Consider the following 27821-nt stretch of genomic DNA (forward strand, 5'->3'; position numbering starts at 1 on the left):
CTGTTGCTAGGCATTCTTCTTAATCTGCCTCTTCGTATTCTGCGGCGCTGTTTCTTCAATTCCTCCTCTCCGGCGAGCAGCCCCGTTGCCTTCTGGGACACGTGCGTGTCCCAGAAAACAACAGGGCCATTTACAAAGTGCCGCGCATGCCGCGCAGTAGGAAATGGGCAGTGGAGCCGCAAAGCTCCATTGCCTGTTTCCCTTAGTTAGGATGGCGGAGCCGGCATCTGATCCGATGGATGGATTGGCCTCGGGGTGGGGGGGCCGTCATCGCGGGATCGCTGGACAGGTAAGTGTTCTTATTAAAAGTCAGCAGCTACAGTGTTTGTAGTTGCTGACTTAAAAAAAAACAATAAAAAAAAAAATGGCGGACCTCCTCTTTATTTTTTACATTTTATAACAGAAACTAGGAAAACTTTTCTTTTTTTTTCACAATGTTCAGTCTTGTTTTGTGTTTAGCAAAAAATAAAAACCCCTGTGGTGATTAAATAGCACCAAAATAAAGCTCTATCTGTATAAAAAAAACAAATGATAATCATTTTGTTTGAGTACAGCGTTCCATGACCGCGGAATTGTCATTCAAAATATGAGAGCGCTGAGCATTGTCCTGGGCATTTCTGATTACAGTGTGAATATGTGGAGTTGCTATTATCCTGGGACATGAGGGGAGAGGGGGCATGGTGTGTGGAGCAGGCCTGTGACTTTTCCTCCACATACAGGAGGAAGAAAGGGAAATGAAGTAAAAAAAATGACATTTTGTAAAAGTTCCCCACTTCTACACCACGTGACTCTCCCTCCTCAAGGAACGAAAAATAGTCCCCGCTGTGGAAAAATATCCCTCCGCCTCCGGGCTCGAATCCCTACACTTGTCCCCGGACTCCTCTCCCCTCCCGTCCCGGAGAAGGCCGTGTCCAGCGGGGGGTGAGGTGGCGCTGAGGCGGGCTCGGTGTGGGGGAATTGCAGAGCGGCGTTTGCCCGGTGGTGGATGGATGATGTGGCGCGGACTATATTGTACATGAAGAGGAGGCGGAGGGATCTGTGAGGGTAGAGGAGGAGGAGGAGGAGGAGGAGGCGGCGGCGGCGGAGGGATACGCGGAGCTTGTTCGCTGTCTCTCGTAGGGAAGCCATGATGGGAGCCTGAGCGTGTGACGGCGGAGACATGAGACGCGGCAGGCGGGCTCCTGCACCGACCACCTCGGTCCCCCCAGCCGTATAGTGACACCTCCCCCGGAGAAGGCCCGACACGAAGGAATTAAAGCGCTGGCCATTGCAGGAAGGAGCCGCGGACTGCCCCCCCCCCCTCCTTGGAGGATCACGACACCACCGGGCAGTGGAGAGGAGGGTGGAGGGGAGACCCCGGACTTGTCCCGAGTGGCGCTCCATAGAGTGACGGGGCAGTCGGCCCATTGTTGGATATACGGTGACTGAGGTGTACGAGCCGGCCCCCGGACTAGGCCGCATCCCCTCCCCCTTCCCCTTTCCCCCCTCCCCTCTTCCCTCCCGGCCGGACTCTGGCCTCCCCCGGCAGCCCCCGGAGCGGCCGCAGCAGCAGCCGGAGGAGGAGGGGGCGCAGAGGGGAGCCCCAGGAGGCTGACCCCCGATCTGGGCCCATAGCGGGCCCCCACCAGCTCTCAGCCCCCCTCTCCTCCTTCTTCCCCACCCCCCGGCTCCCCGACATGACTGCCATCATCAAGGAGTTCGTCAGCAGGAACAAAAGGCGATACCAGGAGGATGGATTCGACTTGGACTTGACCTGTATCCCTTTTTATGTGTGTGCTTCTGTATTGGGGGATCCCGGGGGTGGGGGTGTCAGTGCTGACTTCTGATCATTATGGGAACACGGTGTGATTGGAGGACGTCTGACATACACAGGTTCTGGGTTGTCATTTATTGAAGTTTCCATAGAAAGTGATGGCAGTGGGCTCCGTGTTGGGATTGGCTGCATGTCTCCTGAGGGTTCATGTCAGTGCTGATATACAAGGCTGAGGCCTGCTGTTCAGGTGTGCACCATTCAGGTGAATCAACTGTCCTCGCCTGGGGCGCCTCCAGAGGCTGCTGCTTCTTCACCTCCATTGGTGCAGCAACACGACACCCATCAGACTTCTAGCTGTTTGTACAGATGTCTTTGTGACCATCAGTGTAAGTGGGGAGGGGGGTATTCTTCCCACTGACCGCCAGTGTAAGTGGGCAGGGGGGGTGTTCTTCCCACTGACCGCCAGTGTAAGTGGGCAGGGGGGGTGTTCTTCCCACTGACCGCCAGTGTAAGTGGGCAGGGGGGGTGTTCTTCCCACTGACCGCCAGTGTAAGTGGGCAGGGGGGGTGTTCTTCCCACTGACCGCCAGTGTAAGTGGGCAGGGGGGGTGTTCTTCCCACTGACCGCCAGTGTAAGTGGGCAGGGGGGGTGTTCTTCCCACTGACCGCCAGTGTAAGTGGGCAGGGGGGGTGTTCTTCCCACTGACCGCCAGTGTAAGTGGGCAGGGGGGGTGTTCTTCCCACTGACCGCCAGTGTAAGTGGGCAGGGGGGGGTGTTCTTCCCACTGACCGCCAGTGTAAGTGGGCAGGGGGGGGTGTTCTTCCCACTGACCGCCAGTGTAAGTGGGCAGGGGGGGTGTTCTTCCCACTGACCGCCAGTGTACGTGGGCAGGGGGGGGGTGTTCTTCCCACTGACCGCCAGTGTAAGTGGGCAGGGGGGGTGTTCTTCCCACTGACCGCCAGTGTAAGTGGGCAGGGGGGGGGTGTTCTTCCCACTGACCGCCAGTGTAAGTGGGCAAGGGGGGGGGGGTTGTTCTTCCCACTGACCGCCAGTGTAAGTGGGCAAGGGGGGGGGTTGTTCTTCCCACTGACCGCCAGTGTAAGTGGGCAAGGGGAGGGGGTTGTTCTTCCCACTGACCGCCAGTGTAAGTGGACAGGGGGGGGTGTTCTTCCCACTGACCGCCAGTGTAAGTGGGCAGGGGGGGAGGTGTTCTTCCCACTGACGGCCAGTGTCAGTGGGCAGGGGGGTAATATTCTTACCACTGACGGCCAGTCTCAGTGGGTGGGGGGGGTAGTATTCTTACCACTGACGGCCAGTCTCAGTGGGCGGGGGGGGTAGTATTCTTACCACTGACGGCCAGTCTCAGTGGGCGGGGGGGGTAGTATTCTTACCACTGACGGCCAGTCTCAGTGGGCGGGGGGGTAGTATTCTTACCACTGACGGCCAGTCTCAGTGGGCGGGGGGGTAGTATTCTTACCACTGACGGCCAGTCTCAGTGGGCGGGGGGGTAGTATTCTTACCACTGACGGCCAGTCTCAGTGGGCGGGGGGGTAGTATTCTTACCACTGACGGCCAGTGTCAGTGGGCAGGGGGGGTAGTCTTACCACTGACGGCCAGTGTCAGTGGGCAGGGGGGGTAGTAGTCTTACCACTGACGGCCAGTGTCAGTGGGCAGGGGGGGTAGCATTCTTACCACTGACCGCCAGTGTCAGTGGGGAGGTGGGGGGTAGTATTCTTCCCAGACAGCCAGTGTAAGTGGGCAGGGAGGGGGGTGTTCTCCCCACTGACCGCCAGTGTCAGTGGGCGGGGGGGGGTATGCTTCCCACCAGTGTAAGTGGGCAGGGAGAGGAGGGTATTCTCACTAACCACTAGTGTAAGTGGGGGGGGATTTCTTCCCACTGACCACCAGTGTGTGTGTGTGGGGGGGGGGGGGAGTGGTGGTTCCTTACTCATCTCCACTGTAATGGGAGTGTTCTTCCCACTCCTCCCTTGTAAATTGGTTGTACAAGAGGTTTCCGGAGACCGAAACATTTATTTTAAATTTGAGGCCGCTTATCTAAACCCTATATTGATGTTTCATTTGCAAAATACTGTGTATCTGAAACTATTACATTTTAAGATGTTTAAGAAAATACTATTTCACATTTATTTTCATAACTTTTTTTTTTTTTATCCTTGTTTGCAACACAGTACTGCTGATTTCCTTTGGCCCCTTTCAGCCATTTCCTGTCTACATGCACACGTTTGGTTGGAAATCATTCCTCAGGACTGGCTGCCTGCTGGTGACATTGGTGGATCCTGTGTAATGCGTTTGGTGATTCTGCATGAAGAATCAACAGGGTGTGCAGGTGACAGTGCAGGAACACAATTGGAAGACAGTTGTTGCCTGAACAGGAAGTGGCTGAAGAAGGGCCTTCATGGTGGTTACCAGGTATACTTCTTATATGTGATACAGATTTAAAAAAAATGACATTTTTGAATATCATTAACATGTTAAGCTTACTTTGAAATGTTAGTAATTGTTTTTAGACCCTTTATACCAAAAGCTTGTTCAGTTGAGCACTTACATCACATAAGGTGATCTGCCAGGATCAATGCAAGGCTGAACACAAGGGCACATAGAAAACTGTTGTTTCTAAGTGCTCAGTTAACACCACATTGCTTTGAGGTATAGTGTGCTGTATAAAAAGGGATGTCATTTTACGCATCCCAACTTGTCACATCACGCTGCGGTGATAGACTTGAATGAAGTATCATTTTGTGTGTGTGTTTTTTTTTTTATTATTATTCAAATAGTGTATACAGTGCAATGCGTTGTAACAAAACGCCATACCACCCGTACACTAGCGTATTTGCGGTTGTTGTGAATAAGGTCTTTGTTTCTTGGGTTATATAATGTCATGATTGTGCCGATAACCATGTTTTATATATATCTTTTTAATATCATTTTCTACCTTGTCTTTAGATTTGCTTCCTAGAAAAAAAAAACATTTTTGTGGCACTTGTAGCAGAAGACCTAGACTTCTGCTAAGTACTTCATTTTTAAATGCTGTGAAAAATATAAAAAAAAATTCTTTTAACAAAAGTTCTTTGGGTAGCATGGCAAGGTTAAAAGGATTTTGTTAGGTCTGGTTTATATTCTGCAGTTGGTTCTATCTTGAATTAAGGTTTACCTTTTTGGTACTGCAGTTAATATTTTGCTTTTTTTATGAAATGGTTTGTGCCATAAAAGATCGAAGCTTGCTTTTAGGATGCTGTCAAGTCTTTTGAAATGCAATCGGCGTGTCAGATGGCATGGCTTTCTTAGCAAGGGTCTCGTGTTGAATGGTTGTATCTTATGGGTATGACTAATGCTGTGTTTTTTTTTTTTCTAGTGGTCTAGTGATGGTCTAGTAATTCAAGCTGATTTGGTTTTAGAACCTTGCTTGTGGACTACACTAGGCCTTAGTTATTAAAGGCCTCTGCCATGTCAACGGTTGATTATGTGCAGAAGATGTTCCAGTTGTGGGACCTTTCTTTGATTTTTGTCTTTGTTCAGCAGTATTTTGTATAATTTTTCAATCAAGGGCACAAACATTTTAGCATTGCAGAAGGACAGTATTAAAATTAAATCTTAGTTGTGGTTCATTAAGTTGGAGGCTTTTTCTTTCAGTATATCTGGAGCATGCAATATTTTACCTATTGATTTTTAAAAGGGTTCGTCTGTTTTTTTTTTTTTTTTTTTTTATGTATTGGGAAACGTGACAGGGAATTGTGTTGGTTTTAAATAGGGTGGTAAGTGACCGCTATACAGTTTTCCAGCGTATTACCCTCTGAAGAGAACTTCTTCTGTACAGGTGACAGTGGTTTTTGACAGCTTCAGATGTAGTAGTTAGTACAACCTTTTGGAAATGGCACTGCAAGATTGTTCCAACAAAGTAAGTTGGACAGCACTAATATCAGTATTGACTGATCAACATGGGTCTTTGCTCCTTTCCTCAATGTATATAGCTTTCTGAATCTGCATACATAGTCAGTCCATGTTAATTGATCACCCACATGCTGTGTTCAGTCCACTGAAGATTGGTCTAGGTCATTAGCTGAACGTGGAGCCCTCCACTGTGTATGTAGTAATGATCATGGTCCTGGAACCTAGAATAGATCATTACTTGCAGTCATGCTTTTTTCACTTGGTGGTTGGGGCATACTGACTTAAAACACTCCTAAAGCTCATTCTTATGTATTTTATTTGCGCTGCTGTTTATCATAAATGTTGAAATTAGGTCTTTGTTTTTGTTAGTATTATGATTCCTTTGAAATGGTGTAATATCCATTTTTATATTTGTAGTGTTAAATTGTGTTTTTTTTTTTTTTTTGTTTTGTTTTGTAGTCTAAGACAGTTTTCTATCCAAACTGAAGAAAAAAAAAACATAAAAAAAATAAATATATATAATATAAATATATATACACTTGATCAATCATTTTTTATTTTTTTTTGCTGATGTTTACTTTCCATGCTTTTTCAATTTTGTGCAAGTTGCCACTTGATGGTTAACAGTTATTTTACTATAGTGGGAAAATGGTACAGTACTTGTACTTTCTGAATACAGGTTTTCTGTGTGTCTAGTATTTAATTCAGGTAAGGTTTCATGTCTATGTGATATGTTGCTAGATGACTGCATAGCAGTTTTTAAAAAATGAATTAGTTGACTAGACCAGGGGTCTTCAAACTCTCTAAACAAAGGGCCAGATTACTGTCCTCCAAACTTTAGAGGGGCCGGACTGCGGCCATTGGGAGTAAAAATTATACTAGCGTCGGTGGAAATAAACAATGCATCTTTGGGATTTGGCAGGAGGAAGGGTGCCCTATCACTGACGTAAGTGGGAGAAATGCCCCATCATTGGTGTCAGTGGGAGAATTAGTGCTTTGCTGGCATCAGTGGGAGAAATGGTGCCCCATTGTCAATGTTAGTAGCTCCCCCATTGTTGGTTTCAGTGGAAGAAGTAGTGTCTTGTATTGCTGGAAGGAAAGGTGCCCCAAGGGCTGGATACAGGCAAGCAAAGGGCCGCAGTTTGAAGACCTCTAGACTAAACCATGGATGTCAAACTGTTCCATTTTACTGCATTGGTTAAAGTAGTTCATTGATGTGAGATAAATCACCTAACCCGGCCCCTTTTTTTTTTTTTTAAACCAGAGTGGGTAAAATATGATTTATACGTTGTGGCAGGCAGGCGTTGGCCAATGATCAGGTCATGGGGACATTGATAGGACAGGTGAGAATGCTCTCCCATTAATGTTCTGGCCATAAGTGGTGCAAACGGGAATGTGCGTGTTCTGTTAATTTCTGCCCCTCCTCTGAATTGATGAAACATTCAATATTATCAGAGCTGAGTTTGAAAGTTTTTATGGACTTCTTAAAAGATTTGTTGCCCTGTGGTTGGATTCTACTTGCAGGTCCAACCATATTTGGGGCAGTATAACACTCCTAGTTTTTATTATACTATGCATGTGCCTAATCTTCTTAGAACGCTATACTTTCTGCATTATGGCAGTCCTAAAAGGTATCTTAACCCAAAAACTAAAAGTAACAGCTTGCCAGTTTTATTTCCATAACTTTCAATCCCAGTGACAAGGTCATTATGACAAACGATAAATGTCCATGTGGCAGACATCAATGCAATTATTATTATACAAGATTAAGGCCTGATAGCGGTTCTTAGCTGCATGTGGCCTGCTGCGTCTTGGGCTAGGTCTACCACCTGTTGAGCACTTTTTAGAATGTCAGCAGGGTACCATGTGCTTTAAATGCTTTCTCTATTCCAGCACAAAATTCACAGACACGGACTGCCAGTTTTGGAGGGGAAGCAGAGTGGGCATGGATGGGGGGGAAATTGTATGATGCCACCAATGTTGGGAGTTACTACATTCTTTGAAATCTGTGTTGAGGGTTACAATTGCTTCCACCAATGCTGTGGTTGTTACTTTCATGGACTCCAATGCAATATGTTGTTGTGGTCACTGACACCAATAAAGGGTGTTATTGCAGTCACTAATGCCAGTGCTGGGTGTTACTGAATCCATGGACACCAGTGCTGGGGTTTCTTGCTGCACACACAGACATCAATGCTGGGGGGCTTCTATTGCAATAATTGACACCAATGATGGGCTTATTTTCTTTCACATTGTAGTATGCTGTAGATAATAGAACAGGAGCAAAACGTTCAGGCCTTAGTGCATTATAGTACAACTGCCTAAGTCGATGCAATGCACCTCAAAACATTAAAAAGCTGCCATTGTGCAGCCCTCTAAAAGCACCAAGTTGACCACCAATGTCCCAATTTTGACCACTTAAGCCCACCCACTGAATGTGGCTTTGAAATTGTGCTACTTCAGCGTGATTTCAAAGCCGCAGGACAATGCAATTGCATGAAATTGCACAGATTTCGGCAAGCCGCAGATGAAGAGATCACAAAGTAGTTAGAAATAGTGCAGGAACTATTTTTCAGATGCAACTTCAGGTGAGACATGCAATTTACAAATAGCACCTTAAGTCACATCTGTGGGAACAGGGCCTTATACAGCGTTTAGTCATTAGTATAAAAACTTCAAGGCCTACAGGTATTCCATTTGCATCTGAATAGGGATTTTTATTTTAGTGTGGATTCTTCACTGCAGGGGTAACTTTAGTGCAAATGTAAACCATTTAAAACTTTTTATTAAATGAAAAACTTGCAAGCAATGCAGTGCGTTTCAACCAGAGTGGATATAAATCAATGATTTAAAAAAAAAAAAAAAAAAAAAATCGGTTTTTCTTTTTTATTTAAATATATTTTTTTTTAATCAAATTTAATAAAATGCTTTTGGAGCAGCTAAAGATAGCTTTCTATTTAAGATACATTAATAATTTAGTTTATTTAGCATGAAATGGAGCTTAATTATGTAGCATGAGGCTGTATATTCTGTAGAAAAAACAGTGAGGGCTTCACGCTTAGGATACAACTACGGTTGCAGCCTCCCCTAATAGACTCCCACAAGGGGCTATAGTAAAGAACATAAAGCAAAATGGGGTTAGTGGCGCTACCTAAGGCCAGTAGGTGGTTACTCAAATCCTCTGTATAATGGTGAGTAAGTGTAGTGCAGCAGCCAAAAGATACTATAAACCATCATATGTGACATAATGAACTGAGTAAACATCACAAAGAAAGGTGTGTGTGTGTGTCTGCATATAATCTCTATATCTCCCCCTTCCCACCGAGCATACACAGATATGTGGCCTTGGCTTTCGGGGGTTATACCAGGATGATGCCTGCAGCTGCCTTTGTTAGAGCGGGTGATCGGCTTTCCAGGTATAACAACCGATGCAGCTAAAAGCCACTCAGCTGTTATACCCTAGTGACCGACTGGAACAAAGCCGGAAACTGCTTTGTTCCTCTTTACTCGGCTGCCAGTGGCGCTAGTTAAATTTATATATATATATATATATATATATATATATATATATATATATATATATATATATATATATATATATATATATATATATATATATATATATATTCAGAATCACAGACAACCGCGATATGAATACTTTGAAGTGTAAAGGAGGGTTTTGGGGTCTTAGAACCCCGATCCCTCCATAAAGAATACCTGTCACCACCTATTACAAGGAATGTTTACAGCAATAAAAGTGATCACGTTTTTTTTTTTTTTAACCTAATTTAACCACTTTCCACCCAGCCAATGCATATATACGGCCGGGTGGGAGCCGTCTACTCCTGATAGGACGTTCAGGAACGTCCTAAAGGAGTAGCGGGATCGCGCACGCGCGTGCCCGCGCAGCGGCGCGACCCCGATGTGCTCGTGTCACCCGGACACGGCACATCTCAGATCGGCAGGAGGGCTCTGTGATTGGCCCTCCTGATCACATGACGGCCGTGTCCAATCACGGCCGTCATGTGATGTAAACAAACAGCCGGTTGCTAGGCAATCGGCTCTCCTCTCCTCACACGGAAGTCACCGCTGAGGAGAGCAGAACGCTGCAGCCGGCTGATGATCAGTGAGTATGGGCTGCTTTTTACAGCTTTTTACTCACTGATCATCAGTGTAGTGTCAACACAACACACCACACAGTACAAACACAGTCCCCACATATGTCCCCAAAACATACATGTCACCAAATAATAAAAACATGTCCCTCACATATGTCCCACTAAAATCACATGTCCCAATGATTATCTGCACACATATGTACATGATCATTTGCGTACATATGTCCATGATCACACAAACCAATTATTATACGCTTAACGGAATTTTTTTTACCAAAAACATGTAGCAGAATACATTTTGGCTTAAATTTATGACAAAATTTGATTTTATTGGATTTCTTTTCAAATAGAAAAAAGAAAATGTTTTTTTTCCAAATTTCCGCTATTTTTGCGCTTATATCGCAAAAAAAAAAAACGGAGTCGTGAATAAATAACACCAAAATAAAGCTCTATTTGTGCGAACAAAATAACAATTTCATTTGGGTACAGTGTAGCATGACCGCGCAATTGTCACTGAAAGCGCTAGAGCGCTGATAGCTGAAGATTGGGCTGGGAAGGAAGGGGGCGAAAGTGCCCTGTATTGTAGTGGTTAATAATGTAAAAACAAGAGAGGTATCAGAGCGAGAGCAATAATTCTGTAACTCTAACCTGGTAACCGTAAAAAAAAAAAATGAAAGCGTTTCCTGTGGAAATTGTTAGATACCATAGTTTGTCGCCATTCCACGAGTGTGTGCAATTATAAAGTGTGACATGTTTGTTATGTATTTACTCAGCATAACGTCATCTTTCACATTATATAAAAAAAATTGGGCTAACTAGTTTTTTTTTTTTTTTTTAATTCGTGACAGGGTCTTTATTTTTTTCCCCCCAATAATTTACGTTTAAAATACAGTGTGACATAAAATAGTGCAACAATCGCCATTTTATTCTCTAGATTCTAGGATATATATATGTGTGTGTGTGTGTGTGTGTGTGTGTGTGTGTGTGTGTGTGTGTGTGTGTGTGGGGGGGTTCTAAGTAATTTTCTAGCAAAAAAATAAGGATTTTAACTTGTGAACACCAAATGTCCAGAAATAGGCTTAGTCATTAACTATAAATTATAACATATGAGACTAATAGTTCATGTGTGCAGGTCAAAGTATAAGTAGTCCAATCCAAAAAAAAAAAATGTGCGCTCTTGCTGTAACAGATGCAGGGAATCCCCAAGTGACAGTGCTCAGATAATCAAGTGACTCTCTTGCTCCCCCTTGCGGGGCCCCACTCACCAGCTCCTATTACCCCTGCAGGGCTAGTTGGCATATATGGATAACCGGACTTCCTGTCCCTTGATGGCTCCTCCAACCGATTTCATCAGATCAGGATGGATGCTCAGGCATACCTCTGTTATATCCAGCAATTCCAAAATGCAGTTCCACAGAATACTTCAGTGAAATCCCATTATTAGATCCTCATAAGGAAGAGATATGGGCTCCCATAGTGTAGTGTTTCTTTTACAAAATGTTGTAAATACGTTTTTCTCCTTCACTGACGGTAACTGATGGGCATCACTGATGGCACTGGCAGGCATTGGGGCTGGACACGGGAAGCTGCCCCCCCCCCCCCCCCCCCCCGATCAGCTCTCCTCTACTTGCATCTGTCAGAGGCAAGTGAGGAAAAGCCGATCAACGGCTTTTCCTGTTCACATCATGATCAGCCGTGATTCCCTGGATGTGTTCTAACTGTGTGGGGGGGGGGGGGGGGGGCTCACTACAACATGACAGAGATCACTTCTCCAGATGACAGGGAGCAGGAGATCCCTGTCATATTGCTAGGCAAAACAGGAAATGCCTTGTTTACATTGGCATCTCCCTGTTCTGCCTCTCCTTGCCACAATCGCGGGCCGCTGGTGCACATCGATTTCGCAGGACCACAAGCATGCTACCGCGGCGTTAGCCTGCAAATTCAAAGGAATGTACAGGTAGGCCCTTTTGCCTGCCCGTGCCATTCTGCCATCGTAAATTGGTGGCTAAGTGGGTAAACCTGAATTCAAATATTTAAAGTTGCAATCTTATAGTCTTTGTTTATGAATTGCTTTTTCATGTTTTAAAGTACAAACTCTTTATTTTGAGCTCGCTTTAAAGTGGTAGTAGTAAACCGTGTCAGTGGAAAAAAAAAAAAAAAAACACACACCTGTAAGGCAATGCATGTGCTAGTATGCATCTCAAATACTTAGTTAAGAACGAAGCACTCCAGCGACGTACTGAGAGTGCTCCCATCTTCTCCCCCCAGTCTGTCTTCTGGTTTTACCGGCCCCGGCTCAGAGTGGCTGAAACCACTATAATGTCACTCGCATGGCCCTTGGCTCCAGGACAAAGCTCTGGTACAGTATGCCGGATCTTTAGCGTGCATGCCTCAGTAATGTCACTGACTGCATCTGAGTGAATATCTCCTAAATGGTGCACGTTTAGGCGGTATTCATTTTACCTACAGGTAAGGCTTCTTAGGCGTACCTGTAGCTAAAAATAAATAAATCACTAATTCGACATTACTATCGCTTTACTAGGGAAATTTGTAATTTTCTTAAAAATAGCAGTGATCTTCCTGGTATGTGAGTGCACCTAGGCCCTTGCATGCCTACAGACACACAGCTGTATATCTGCAGTATGAGTCTAAGGCACTGTTGCATCTGACTGCTAGTTTCAGAAGATTTGATGATTTTATTACTGTTGTTAACTGTTCTTATTGCTGAAGGCTCTGACATGTAAATGCAAAGCCCCGCCTCTACCAAGATGGCCGCCTGCATACAGAGATCATGCAGAACAAGGCATGGTAAGTCAGTAATGGGGAAAATATCAGCTGCAGGTAGATGACAGGGAATACTGTTATCTAGTCCCTTTTGCCTGCCCATTGGGCACAGCCTCTAGATTTTACTTTACTATCCCTGTAAAGGAACCTTTTTAACGTTTTAAAGCAATCCTGCAACCAGAATTAAAAAAATAAAAATAAAACAAGCATGCTGTGAAATAAAGATTATGAAGACCTGTCTGTTGGGTGACAACTCCAGTCTTGGTTCTATTCAGGAGCTTTGGCTGCCTCTGCTATATAACACCCTGCAGGGCACTGTTTCCTTCTGCCTGCCACTACTTTACTACAGAATACAGTCATGACCTAACCGGTGTGAGAAACCACAGCGCCCAACGGAAGGCACTCCTAAAAAGTGCCAAGTAGCAGCAACAGTAGTTCTGTATTAAGACTGTAGTCACCACACAGCATGATAGGTTTGCTTTAAAGGAAGGTACCCTTGATTAGCAGATTACAGGTTCATTGCTAGGATCCTGCAGACTCTCAGTACACCGTCTGCACTGTCTCCTATAACAGCAGGAAGAATCAATGGACTACCAGAGCTAAAAGCCTTCGGTTGCAGAGACTGATGGTACTTTTAGTTAAAGTAGACCTTCAGTCATTATTTTAATTTTTTATTTTTATTTCCAGCTATTAAATCTTCTGCCTTTGTTTTAACTTTGGATAGTAAAACTTTTTTTTCTGCTAGTAAATACCTTATACAGCCCACTCCCTGTTTCTTGTCTGATCATTAGCCATGTAGAGCTCTCTCACTCTAGTGGGAGTTTGCCAGGAAGGGGGGGAGTCATAGGGGGGCCCATGAGAGCTGCAGAGCTGGGGGTGTGCCTCTATGTAAATCCAGGAAGTGAACAGCTTCAGGTACCCACAGTTAAAATGGTTTCAGCCAGACTTGGAGGGAGATTTCTGCAGCATATTTGGCAATTACAGAATCACAGTATAAATAAAATAATATTCAAAGTGTTTGGAGAGAGGCTTCAGAATGGCAAAGATGTTTTTATTACACATTTATGTGAGCTGCAGTTCCTCTTTAAGACCCCTTTCACACCAAGCCGCCTATTTTTAGCGGTGCTATTTGGCTGTTAGCGGGGGGGTTTTAACCCCCGCTAGCGGGCGAAAAGGGGTTCAATTCGCCCACAAAACGCCGCCAAAGTGGGATTTTGCCGGCAGTATCACAGCGCTGGCTCATTGATTTCACTACGGAGCTGCGGTTGAGGAGCAGTGAGTTCATCGCTCCTTCACCGCTCCAAAGAAGCTGCTGGCAGGACATTTTGTGATGCCCTGCCAGCGCACCGCTCCAGTGTGAAAGCCCTCGGGAATGGACCTCCCTTTTCAGGCGCTATACATGCGCTATTTTTAGCGCTGTAGCATCTGAAAAATGCCTGCAGTGTGAAAGGGGTGTAATTCATTCACAGAACTCTGTGAATGAAGTGTCTGTCTGGGCGGAGCCCCACCCCGTTTTTAAATTCTGACAGCGGTTATGGAGAGAAGATCCCCAGCACACTGTCACAAGGAAAGAGGCATGGAATATGTTAGATGTTCCACCCTAAATATGGGCGGAACATGTTAGAAAGGTAAACTTGTCCTTTACAGTTTGCTTTTTTTCACAATATTGAATTTTCTTTTGCTCAAGATGATTGGTGAGTCTTGTACAGGGAGTTGGGTGTTGAGTACAGAAACCACGCTGACTGGTTTCTGATCCATCAATACACAAGAGAATATTGATTAATTCCATCGAACAGTAAGGCAGTGATAAAATAGTGGCAAGACAAACGTTTTCTAAAAGTTCCGCTTAATTTTTTAAATTTCTCCTTATGTGGAAAACTGTTTGTAGAGCTCTGCAAATCTTTTTACTGTCCAGGAATTCCAGTGCTGAGGCAAGGTCCTCTTACACCACTTAGGCATCCTTTCCTTGATCGCCAGACATCTGTGAATGGCAGTGCTGATAGTCCCAGGCATTTCAGGGCATGCCTCCCCACCAGCAGTAACTATAACAACATGTTGGGGAAAACCCCATGTTTAAATGCTCTCTCCCTTTTTAGAGCTGACATTTGTCTATATCAGGATCATGACTTGTGTGTGCTGTGAGACCGGTACAGCTACCACAACGCAGGCAAGTCATTGGTTCATTTGGCATCTTGTTATATATGGTTTAACCCCTTTTTTTTTTTTTTTCAGGTTTTGCACCCATGTTAAAATAAGAGAAAGTTATGGCTGATCAGTGTATGTTTGGTTTTAAGCAGGGGTTGACAAATTTGCTTGGAATCTAGGAGCCAGCTTAAAAAGTTAGGAGCCAGGTCCGTGACGACGATCCGGACCTGTCCCTGGCCTGACATGGAGACAAGTGAGGGGAAGATAGCAGCGCCGTCGCCCCCCCCCCCCCCCCCGTCTCCAAATCATTGCCCATAGCTCTTAGAGGGACATTTTATTTATTTTTTTCAAATGACAATTTTTTTTTCAATTGCATTTTAGTGTAAATATGAGATGTGAGGTCTCTCTGACCCCAGATCTCATATTTAAGAGGACCTGTCATGCTTTTTCTATTACAAGGGATTTTTACATTCCTTGTAATAAGAATAAAACTGACACAACATTTTTTTTAAAAGAACAGTGGGAAAAAAAAAAAAAAGTTAAAATAAAGCAGAAAAAATAATAATTTTTAAACGCGCCCTGTCCTGCCCGCATATAAAATCGGTGTTCGAACCACACATAGGAGGTAGCGCCGTGATCGGTAGAGCGAGAGCAATAATTCTACCCCAGACCTCCTCTGTGTAACTCAAAACGTGCAACCTGTAGAATTTTTTTAAACGTCGCCTATGCAGATTTTAAAGGGTAAAAGTTTGTCGCCATTCCATGAGCGGGTGCAATTTTGAAGCGTGACATGTTGGGTATCAATTTACTCGGCGTAACATTATCTTTCACAATATAAAAAATAATTGGGCTAACTTTACTGTTGTCTTATTTTTTTATTAACTAAATTATTTTTCCCAACAAAAGTGCGCTTGTAAGTCCGCTGCACAAATACAGTGTGACAGACAGTATTGCAACAACCACCATTTTATTCTCTAGGGTGTTAGAATAAAAAATATATATAATGTTTAGGGGGTTCTAAATAAAGGGAAGAAAAGGCAGGTAATCTAATACAGGCAGAGGAATCTTCATTAACATTGCTGGTTTGTCATACCAACGGCGACCACAAGAGGGCGCCAGATTCCATAAGGAATCATAGGACCGCAGAAGGCCTCAAAGCCGCGGCCTAAATTTTCGGCCGCCGGCGGAACGGCCCGACGCGATCACGCTGGGGGGGTCCACAGACACAGGATACCCCCAGCTGTGCTGCCCCAGGCGCGAGGTCGCTATTTCTAGTCGCCAATGCGACCTGGCGACCGGGTTTTGTCGAGCCCTGGTTTTAAGTAATTTTTTATCATAAAAAGTTGATTCTAACATGTATGTGGAAAAGACAAAATTGCAATCCAGAAGTGATGCAATACACGTCAGTTCTGGGTTCTAACAAGGTAGGTGAGATCAGTATGCGGAAGTTCACTGGTCTCCCTCCCCTCTGCTCAGCAATTCCCACTATGCCAGTCCTGGTTAACAGATGTGAATGTGAAGCCTGAGTCCATGAAAGTTGTCACATTTATGTAGCAGTCGGGAATGTATAAAACAACCTGCTGTTGACATATGCCATTCATCGGTGGCAGTAGAAGGAAGGGTTACAATCCCATTCTATCAACCTCTGTTTATACACGGCGCAGGTTGACAATTGGGTATCACTGAACTCCAGGAAAGATCTGTGTTGCATACTTAGATTTATTACAGTGACATTGTGATCTCCACCATATCCAATCAGAAAATCGCTTGCAATCATTAGGAAAAAGTGACTTTAAAGTTGTTCTGTTGGTAAAGTAAATAGTCTGTTTTTTAATCATTTGACTTCTGGAAGATTTAACCGCCCCCCCCCCCCCACCTTTCATGACCAGACCATTGTTTGCTTTGTGGCATTGCGTTACTTTAACCATTTTAAGCCAGTTGGCTGGCAAAAAACAGAGCGTTTTTTACGATTTGGCACTGCTTCACTTTAACTGACAATTGTGCGGTTGTGCGACGTTGGCTCTCAAGCAAAATTGACAACCTTTTTTCCCCACAAATAGCTTTCTTATGGTGGTATTTGATCACCTCTGCGGTTTTTATTTTTTTGCGCTATAAACAAAAAAATTGCGGCAATTTTTGGAAAAAAATTTTTTTTACTTTTTAGTATAATAAATACCCCCAAAAAATTAAAAATACATTTATTTTCTTCAGTTATACGGATTCTTATACATATTTTTGAAAAAAAAAATTGCAATAAGCGTTTGGCGCAAAATTTATAGCGTCTACAAAATAGGGGATAGTTTTATGGCATTTTGTATGTATTTTTTTCTAGTAATGGTGGCGATCAGCGATTATTTCCCCCCCCCCCCCTCTCAGGACTGCGTCATTATGGTGGACACATCGGACACTTTTTGTGCTATTTTGGGACCATTCACGTTTATACAGTGATCAGTGCAGTTAAAAATGCATTGATTACTGTGTAAATGTGACTGTCAGTGAAGGAATTAACCACTAGGTGGCTCTGTAGAGGTCAAGTGTGTCCTAGGGAGTGATTCTAACTGGGGGGGACGGCCTATGTGTGGCACGTCACTGCTCTTGATTACAGGTGGGGGAGGGTACCCAATTTTAAGGGCACCAAGCTCCCACTTCCTCCTTTTGGCTCCGTGGCGAAAGATAGAGATACTATATATAAATATGATCTCTATCTCCAAATAATCTCCTCACCACACACAGCCACACAGACAAGAGAATTCTTGTTGGGCAGTGTATTAGTGCTTGGACAAACACGCTTAGACCGAATTTTAATGATTAAAAGAATGTCAGGCAAAATGGCCGGCCCTCACTTCATCAAATCTGGCCCTCTTTGAAAAAATTTTGGACACCCCTAGGGCACATGCCAGTTTTTCATTTTCTGCTTTGCAGGGAAACAAAAACTGCTGCATCCCCACTGACAAGACAGAGCTCTGTATTTACACAGGCAGAACTCCTGTCCCGTTTTCCTCCTCAGTGATCAGTGAGTGCCCGCTGTTTTCCATTGGCCGGCATCCACGGATCGGCTTTTGCTGTGTCTAAGCACTGCAGCGTGGGCGCCCCTTACCTGGAAATGCTGGATCACGTACCCTACCTAGTACGTGATCCAGCATGAGAGACACTTTGCCATGGCCTTATACTGTGGTTAATTTTATTAATTTGTTAAAGCTAAAGTTTATCCAAAAAATAATTTTTCTCCTATAGCTGCAATCACATCACTTACCTATAATGAAGCATGTCTCATTTCAGTCAGGCACCTGGATCCTGGAGAAATCTTTGGTGCAGTGATGGCGGGTTTCTTCCTACTGAGGGAGTTATTGGCTCTAATCGAGAGGAGATTGGACAGGAGCCTGCCCCCTTCTCCCATCTCATCCATTGAAAAAAGCCCATGCATTGATTACACTGCATATGTAACATGATCTGTGAATGGGGTAGAGTCTCATGAACAACAATATTCTTTTGCAGTTTAATCCATGCACGCGCTTTTCTCATTGGCGGAAAGGAGGCCCCCATTCATGTGTTTTTTTTTTTTTCTCTTCAGTGCAGCTCACTGAAGATTTGGCGCTATTAACTTAGTGTTGACCGTTCAGCAGCAGGAAGAGAACCTGTCATTTATGCACAGAAGGTTTCTATAGGATCCCAGCTACTTCATAGGAGTGGGATATTACAGGCAAGTGATGTGGGGCTGCAGCTATTGGGGAAAAACTATTTAAACAAAGTCTGTTCAAAATTAACTGAACAAAGGTATTCAATGTGTTTGAATGTGAAAACAAAACTGAACTAATTTTATAATAGACTATGAGCAGGCATGTTATCACAGAAGAGACCTAGGGGTTTATTTACTAAAGCTAGAGAGTTACACATTTGTCACATTTCTGCACAGAAAACAATCAGCTTCTAACCTCAGCTTGTTCAATAAAGCTTTGGCAATAAAACCTGGAATCTGATTCTGTGCAGAATTGTGACTTTTTTTGCACTCGCACTGCTTGGCACTGGATGGCAGGTGGCACTGGATGGCGGGTGGCACTGGCAGGTGGCACTGATTGGCACTGGCGGGTGGTAGTGGGTGTAACAGATTGGCAAGTGGCACTAACTGACAGGTGGCACTGGATTTGCACTGGCAGGTGGCACTGGATTTGCACTGGCAGGTGGCACTGGATTTGCACTGGCAGGTGGCACTGGATTTGCACTGGCAGGTGGCACTGGATTTGCACTGGCAGGTGGCACTGGATTTGCACTGGCAGGTGGCACGCACTGGCAGGTGGCACGCACTGGCAGGTGGCACGCACTGGCAGGTGGCACGCACTGGCAGGTGGCACGCACTGGCAGGTGGCACGCACTGGCAGGTGGCACTGGCAGGTGGCACTGGATGGCACTGGCAGGTGGCACTGGATGGCACTGGCAGGTGGCACTGGATGGCACTGGCAGGTGGCACTGGATTGCACTGGCAGGTTTCACAGCCCATAGTGTAACTGTGAAACTGAATGCTCCCTCCAGTGCTGCACTGTGTGAAACTGTATGGGGAGAGAGAGGAGCTGACAAATTCAGCGTGATGTCAGAGGTGGGCGAGCGGGACCCAGCAGCTATCCAGTCAGTGATTGGGCTGCTTAACCACTTCAATACAGGGCACTTTCGCCCCCTTCCTTCCAAGCCCAATTTTCAGCTTTCATCGCTCTCGCGCTTTCAGTGACAATTGCGCGGTCATGCTACACTGTACCCAAATGAAATTTTTATCATTTTGTTCGCACAAATAGAGCTTTATTTTGGTGGTATTTATTCACGACTCCGTTTTTTATTTTTTGCGATATAAGCGCAAAAAAAGCAGAAATTTGGAAAAGAAAACTATTTTCTTTTTTCTATTTTAAAAGAAATCCAATAAAATCAAATTTTGTCATAAATTTAAGCCAAAATGTATTCTGCTACATGTTCTTGGTAAAAAAAAAATTCCGTTAAGTGTATAATAATTGGTTTGTGTGATCACGGACATATGTACGCAAAAGATTTTTTACTAGTATTGGCGGCGATCAGCGATATATTTTTTATTTTTTCTGTGACATTGCGGACACATCGGACATTTTTGACACGTTTTTGGGACCATTGCCATTTATACAGCAATCAGTGCTAGACAAATGCAGTGATTCCTGTGTAATTGACACTGGCAGTGAAGGGGTTAACCAGGGCGTGGCAGTGTAGGGGTTGAGTGTGTCCTAGGGGCGTGTTACTAACTGTGGGGGGCGTGGCTGTGTGTTAGTGAACACTGATCTCTGCTCCAATCACAGGGAGCAGAGATCAGTGTCACTTGTTGCTAGGCAGAATGGGGAGATGCTGTTTACTTCCGCATCTCCCCATTCAGCCTCCCTGTGAGAGGATCGTGGGTATCCCCACGGCTATTGAGTCTGTGGGACCCACGACCGGACTCACGGGGGTTCCGGCGGGCGGTGCGCACGCGATGGCACAGCAGCAATTACAAATGGACGTACTTGTATGCCAATTTGCCTGTCCGTGCCAATTCTGCCGAAGGTTTAAAGAGCGCCTGTCATTTCAGATCCATCATGGCAGCGCCCGTTCGTGGGCATCCACTCGCCTGCTCCCGCCACATCCTCCCTCACCTTGTGTCAATGCTGCATCACCAGCCATCCCTTGTAAATTAAATGGGGTGGTCGGTGAGTCAACAGCGGGATGGAGGAGGATCTTCTGCGGGACAGAGATGACAGTTGCTCTTTAAAAATTGATTTAAATTAAGCCTTTTTACTAGGGATTTAAATCAAATCCACCCTGATTCTAACTGCTCAACTGTCCTGTCCTGTGTCGTTTTTATCATATTTTTAGTTTGAAGATAAACCAATTATTTTCGGTTGTTGAAAGGTCTGGACTGCAAGCAGGCCAGCTAAGCACACGGACTCTAAGCCCTTGTACACACGGTCGGAGAATCCGTTGGAATGTGTCCTATCCGACCGTGTTGTCGGATAATCCGACTGTGTGTGGTATGCATCAGACTGATTCCGTCGGACCCAATTTTCCAACTTGTTGGAAATATTTCCCGACCAACTGGTCCGATCAGACATACTCCGATCATGTGTAGAGAATTTTGATCGGACCAAGTACCACGCATGCTCAGATCAAATTCCTACATCAAAGCTATTGGTTACTAGCCTGAATGTAGTCCCATCGTAACGAAATTACGTCATCACGTTCTGAAAGATCTGATTTTTCGACAACTTTGTCCGACTGTGTGTATGCAACAGTTTCGGACACAATCCGATGGGCAAAATCCGACGGATTTGGTTGTCGAAATCTCCGACCATCTGTACAGGGGCTGATACTACGAAGCAATGCTGTTGTCATAGATACAGTATGCCGTTTAGCATTGTCCTTCTGAAATATGCAAGACCTTCCCTGAAAAAGATGTCTGGATGGGAGCTTATGCTGCTCTAAAACCTGGATATAGCATTCAATAATGATGCTTTTCCAGATATGAAAGCTGCCCATTCTCTATGCACTAATGCACCCCCATACCTTCAGAGATGCAGGATTTTTGGAACGGAGTGCTGATAACCTGGAAAGTCCCTCTCCTCCTCTTTAGTCGGGAGGAAGTCGCATCCATGGTTGCCAAAAAAAGAATGTCAAATTTAGTTTGACCACAGAATGGTTTTCCGTTTTGCGACAGACCATTTTAAATGAGCGTTTGGCCCAAAGAAGACGGCACCGTTCATGGATCATGTTAAGATATGGCTTCTTTACATGATAGAGATTTAACTTCTATTTCTGGATGGCACATCAAACTGTTTAGACAGTGATTTGTGGAAGGATTCCTGAGCCCATGCAGTTATGTCCATCACCAAATCATGTCTGTTTTTAATGCAGTGCCATCTGAGGGCCTGAAGATCACAGGCATCTAATATTGAGCTTCAGTTTTGTCCCTTACTCAGTTTTCTCAGAGTTTGAGATTTCCAAATCATTGTATTTTGTGTTTATGTAGATTTTACACAACGTCCCCATTTTTATGGAATTTGGGTTGTGTGATATTTTTAGTTCCATTTTAAACAGCAGCCAACCAATTCTTAGATGTATATCTTGTGTTCCTAAACCGAACTTCTGCTCAAATGCAGTTCAGTTGCTTTGAGATTCAGAACTTCATCATAGCTGTATATGTTTTCACAACTAGGTTTTCTAGGGATAAATGCTGCCGTAGAGCTAATTTCTTGGCAGATATATACACACCCACACGTGTGCAGCTTTTTCATATATCATGAAAATATTTTGTGCATTCATTATAAGTGCATGAGTTTGACTTCCCTCCCTGCACAGCAGCACTCTTAATGGGGAAGGGTAGAACTGGTTTTGCTGTATTTTCATTCTGAATGATGACTGGAGGAGAGTGCAAAGAGAAGAGCGTGTTTGATGCTACTTCTCCATCATGAGCATCGTCATGATCAGGTTCTCAATAGGGAGTTTTTGCATTCTGTTTCTCTATTGTAACAAAGAAAGTTATGTCATTCAACTGGTTGTGCTATGTAGCTGAACTGTGTAAATATCAGGCTTCAATGGGTAATAATTGACATTGTTTGGAGGGGGTTAGCGATAGGAAGAGTATGTAGCTTCCTGTCAGATTTCATCACTTTGCATATATGAAGCCAGCCCAGTGAATTACCGTTTTGGTGTCTTTTAGATTACTGCCCTTTGCAATGTTAAGAGAAATCCTTGCCTTTTACAAAAATAAAATAGTAAATGCCTACTTTTTGCAATAAGCAACACCGAATTCTAGCATGATAGAAGCTGGCAGGGAAAAGAACCTCCGGATTCTGTAATGGTGGGGCTGTTTGAAGATTGGGGCCTGGAAACTGACATTGTTTGTTTTTTATCCTAGATGGTCAATTAACGGAAGTAAAAATCTATTCCTGTCTAGTTCATTTAGCTCTGGTGTAGGATCAGTATAGCTAATGAAAACCTCATTGGAAAAGGAATGTAGTTTTCTTCACCTGATAAACTGCATTATTCATACTGGAATATACAACCTTTGTGTCTTGACTTTCAGGTTTTTCATACAGTTCTTTGAAAAAGGGAACTTTCAGGAACATGAGATTTCCCAATTCAGGATTAAGTCATAATTTTCACTTCACTTGCAAAGATTTGGTGACTTGTCATTTGTTATAGGCATAGAATTTTTTAATATACTTATTTTTTTTCCCCCTTGATTTTATACAAGATAATGTTACATTGCTGTAACAAGACCTAAAATTCCCCAAAATAAAAACAAAAGCCCCCCCCCCCCCAGGTCCATACCGGGCCCTTCAGGTATAGTATGGATTCAGAGAGGACCCCTAATGAGCATGCAGCCCGGCAGGTCAGGAAAGGGAGAGAACGAGCGAGCGCCCCCTCCTGAACAGTACCAGTCCATATGCCCTCAACGTGGAGGGGTGGGTAAACAAAGCATCGGCAGGTGCATTCTGGGTAGCCAGCATGCACTGCGGCTTTGGATGCTAACACTGGAGATGGTTGCACTGTGCAGCAACTTAACCAAGTAAGAAAATGCTACACAACTGGCCATAGTTTATAGCTTACCTTTGTTACACTGCATGAGGCATGAGTAGTCTAGGGGGTATATTGGCCTCAACGTTTAAGATCTTGGGATCTTGGGGGCGCGCATTGAATCTAATCGTACAGCTCTACATAATGCATAAAGAAAATACTGTATATCCAAGCACTCTTCATTGCATTTATAAAGGAATAATGTATCTAAGATTAACACATTCATATATTTTGGTTTCTTGTACTTCCTTTTACCACCACTATGCACCCCTTCCCTCAAATGTTAATGTGTTGATGGTTTCCAAAATTTGGAAAATACTTTAATTGTTAATTTGCTAAAATAAGGTAATATTGTTGCAACCTTTTTCTCTGTATTAGTTGCCACTGGAGCAAAAAGACTCCAAAATGAGTTGATGTTTTGTGGGGTTACCGAAATCCAACAAAGTGGTGAAATTGCTTCTTGTGCCACATGGGTTTTAAAGTGGACCTGAATTAAACCACGTTTTGCACAGACCCCACTTGCCCAACTCCTTGAAATAGACATAGCTTCCGATTGTTTTTTTTTTTTAGTTTTTGGCGCTTGCGTGACATTTATGTATATTATATAGTTATATTGGTCTAGCTTGAACTAAGTATGCATATCTCCAAGCTTGAGCAATCCCAGTGGAATTTACGAATCACTGTAGTAGTCGCCACAGGTGTCTTTCAGGTTTAGTGTTCTGCATGGCTGCCATTGAAAGAACACTTCATATTTATTCTTCACTGAATACTAATGTTCTGTGATTCGGACAAGGTGAAGATGGTGCCTTTACTACCCTGCCTTTCCACCTTATCTAGTTGGAGAAGACTTGTATTCATTGCAAAAAATGTGTTCTGTGAATGGTGACAGTGCTGAACGAGGAACCTCCTGTGATTACCATGTAGAAGGGCAGCCCACCTAGCACTGGACCTGAAAGACTGCTGCTATAACTCTAGTAGCAGCGACTAGTGCAGGGATTTGCAGCTTGCACAGGGATCGCTCGGGTATGAGGGATCCCTACGTGCATTGGTCCAAATTGGACAAATATAGTTATGCAATGAAATTCAACCTAAACTATCTTTCGGGCACTATCCAGGGCCAGCATCCGATTCCTGGACAAGAGATGCCGTGACTTTGAGATTTAACCATCCTGGTGCTTGTGTAGTTCTTTGCTGCCTTCACAAATGTTTTGACCAAGATCCCAGCTGCAGCTTCTCTCCTTTTGGCTAGGCTCACACTAGTGCTGCTGCAGCATGTGTTTTTCTGTGTGTTTGTGGTGCGACTATACATAGATTTGACGCATTAGTCATGGATTTATACACAAAAATGCATTCTTGTAACGCTTAGGCCAAAATCGCACAGAAACCACCATAGTAGTACCTGACCCTTTTGAAAAAATGTGCTGCAATAATATGAAACCATAGAGAATGTGATTTTCATTGCCATGCAATTCTGTGTGACAGCAACTACATGAGAAGATGCCCCAGTCTGAACAGTGGCACAATGTTGAATGATTGCTGGGCATGAGGAAATAATGGCTCATGCAGCAGATTCATGACCTCTGTCTAAACTGTAGTGTCTGGCCTTGCGTTGTAAAGCACTGCGCAGACTGTTGGCACTATATAAATCCTGTATAATAGCAGACGGGATGACTGATGTTTATCTGCAAAAACAAAAAACTGTTTGTGTATTGATATGTTGGAAATGTATTCGTTTTAGATGTGTAAAGCGACCAAGAAAGAGATCCACAATAAAGTATATTTTAATTTTGAACCGAGTGCAGAGCAATTGGGACACCTGTCAGGTTTCTATTGGTGTCTGTGCCCCGTTAGGGCCGGTTCACACTGCAGGCGAGGCGAGGCGACACCGACTTGCCTCGCCGCGACCTGCCGCGACCTCAGCGGCGACTTGCAAATGACTTCTGTATAGAAGTCAATGCAAGTCGCCCCGAGGTCGCCCAAAAGTAGTACAGGAACCTTTTTTCTGAGTCGGAGCGACTTGAGTCGCTCCTCTCAGAACGGTTCCATTGTACAGAACGGGGGCGACTTGTCAGGTCGCGGCACGGCAAGTCGTGTCGCCCCCTGTGTGAACCGGCCCTTAGGGAGTTTCCTCTCTGTTTGGTCAGTTTACCATTTATAATCCAAAGTGAACGTAAAAAAATAAACAAATTTGGCATGTCACCAGAACAAAAGTACAAGCAAAATCTTCCAATGGGGACACTAGTCCTGGAGACAACCAAGATTCCCTCACTTTGTAAGGATTTCCTCTACCTTTCTGTTGAGGCAATGGGGAAGGAAGTGAAGGGTTATCTCCACCATGGGACAGATGACAAAAAAACACCTGAGAGGAGTTCTAACCCTCCCTTAGACCCGCTTCACACAGGGGCCGCCTCAAAGTCGCCCCGCACAGCACGACTTCGGCTTGGCTTGCAAAACGACTTCTGTCTAGAAGTCAGTGCAAAACACTCTGAAGTCCCTCCAAAGTAGTACAGGAACCTTTTTTTCTAAGTCGCCTGACAGAGGTCTCCCCTGTGTGAACCCTGTATCCAAAGTGGGGGGGAAAAAATATTGAGTTCTACTTTTTAGTAACCAAATGTAGACCTTGGATGAAAGATACGTTTGTATCAAGTTCAGTTACTGTATTCCTGAGCCATTTAGGCAGAAAACATTACTGGCTAGCTCTTGCATAGTTATTCTGCCAGGCAGCTCAGGCTGCATGTCTGCCGATGAATGCCATAGAGGCTTCTGTTCGTCTGGATTTTTATTCACTGTTTAGAAGGGCAAAGGTGAAGCTTTTTAAAAATGTACTTTGATGAATTAATTTCTGCTTTAAGGGCACACGACATTGGAATTTCTCCTGCAATGCCTTTTATGCCTGGCAGGAAACGCCAGTTCCCTGGGCAGAGGAAAAAAAAACACGCTTGTTTTCAGTGTTTTACTCCGTTTAGGTGAATTGAGCAGCGTTTAGCGTTTTCTGCTAGAAAGCTCCAATGAAACGCTAACCAGAAGGGTTCTTTTTCTGCCTCTAAATGTCCTAATGTGCATGGGTGTATAGGATAACCTTGAGCTGCCTATACAAACAAAACCGTACAACCAGTGAAGTGTGCATAGAGCCTAAAAACGAACTTAAGGCTAGGTTCACATTGCTGCGATGCGGGAACGCCGCGAATCCGCGGCGTTTTCCCGCATCGCATACCTCCCGCCGGCAGTTCACACTGCCCTATGCGGACGGCTGGGGGTGTCAATGTTATGTTAATGACACCCCCAGATCCGTCGGCATATCGCAGTGCGATCTGCCGACTCGCACAGGAATCGGATCGCATGGTGTGAACCCCCATGCGATCCGATTCCGTTGCGGACCCAAAAAAGGGTCCCGTGCGAGTTTGCTGCGGGACCGCTGCGAGTTCAGCCATACTATCTGTATGGCTGAACTCGCAGCGCTACGGAGATCGGATGTGATTTGCTGTGCGAATCACATCCGGTTCTCCCCCCGCAGCGGTGTGAACCCAGCCTAAAGCTGCACATTGCATACATGTTTAGTCTTGTCAATTGTTTTAGTGTTTATGAATTCCAGAATGTTAATTCTGCCCATTGGAATGAATGAACACTCAAGCGTTAGACATGTTTAACAGCGTTTAGGCACATTAAGTGTATTTTTTTTTTTTTTCCCCTGCCCAAAAGCTCTTCTCCTGAATGTGCTGGTGATGGTTTTTTTTTTTTTTTTTTTTTTTTTTCCAGCCTGGAAACTCCCATGTAATATACCTATAAACACATGGACTCACAGGCTAATATAGAGGTGCTTTTTGCAGCCTTTTTTTAAACCCTGTGTGCATGAGCCCTAAATGGCTTCTGTTCTGACATTCATCTGAAATGTTTAGACCTTTAAATGTAAAAACAGTTATTTTTAATAGAATTGTTTCTGAAAATGTAGTTTGGGTAATTGGCATTTTAACCACGCTAATGCTGGGTTCACATATGCAGCTGCGTTTCCAAGCATGGGGTCAGGTGCATTCCTGTTCACCATTTCAGGTGTCAATCGGGTCCAAGTTTTTGCCTGTATTCGCACCTGAACCAGACCCAAACACGCACTGGACCCTTTTGGAATGTGAACCCCGCAGCTGCCTGAACCTGTGTAAGCTGGCTCTATTGAGATCCGGTCACCCTCTCATGTCATGTGAATCGGATGTATAGAAAAACCTGCATCCAATTCGCACATATGTGAACCCTAGATAATTTTTATGTGATGGCTTTGTTGGGTTGTAATATTTGAAAATGCTTTACTAAATAATTTTAGTGACCTGTCAGGTTTCCATTGGAAGTCCTTTAAGTCCTTTAATTTTGTGTTGCTAAGCTAATTATGGTATACAGTAAGTTTTGCAGCTATAGAATATATATATATAATAGGTCACTATAAGGAGTTTCTAAGTGTCTTATGTCAGGCAATGTACTTTTTATATTGCAGCAGTATATAATATTCCAGAAAAATCTCTGTATTTGATTGTATAGAATAGTCTGAAGAGGGAAGGCCAGTGTAG

At 44.2% G+C, this 27821-nt stretch overlaps 1 protein-coding gene across 1 annotated transcript in view; it reads left to right on the forward strand.

Moving 5' to 3' along the window:
* Positions 1-1081: 1081 nt before the first annotated feature.
* The window catches only part of PTEN (phosphatase and tensin homolog), a 123511-nt gene continuing 96771 nt past the window's right edge, over positions 1082-27821 (forward strand). Inside the window, exon 1 of the mRNA XM_077454166.1 lies at positions 1082-1755. Within this exon, the coding sequence (XP_077310292.1) occupies positions 1677-1755 (79 nt within the window). The 5' untranslated portion in view covers positions 1082-1676. The remainder of the gene's footprint in view (positions 1756-27821) is intronic.

This window comes from Lithobates pipiens, unplaced genomic scaffold (assembly GCF_037356315.1).
Source record: "Lithobates pipiens isolate NorthernLeopardFrog02 unplaced genomic scaffold, aLitPip1_a1.2 Scaffold_25, whole genome shotgun sequence".
In the NCBI taxonomy this organism is placed as follows: Eukaryota; Metazoa; Chordata; class Amphibia; order Anura; family Ranidae; genus Lithobates; species Lithobates pipiens.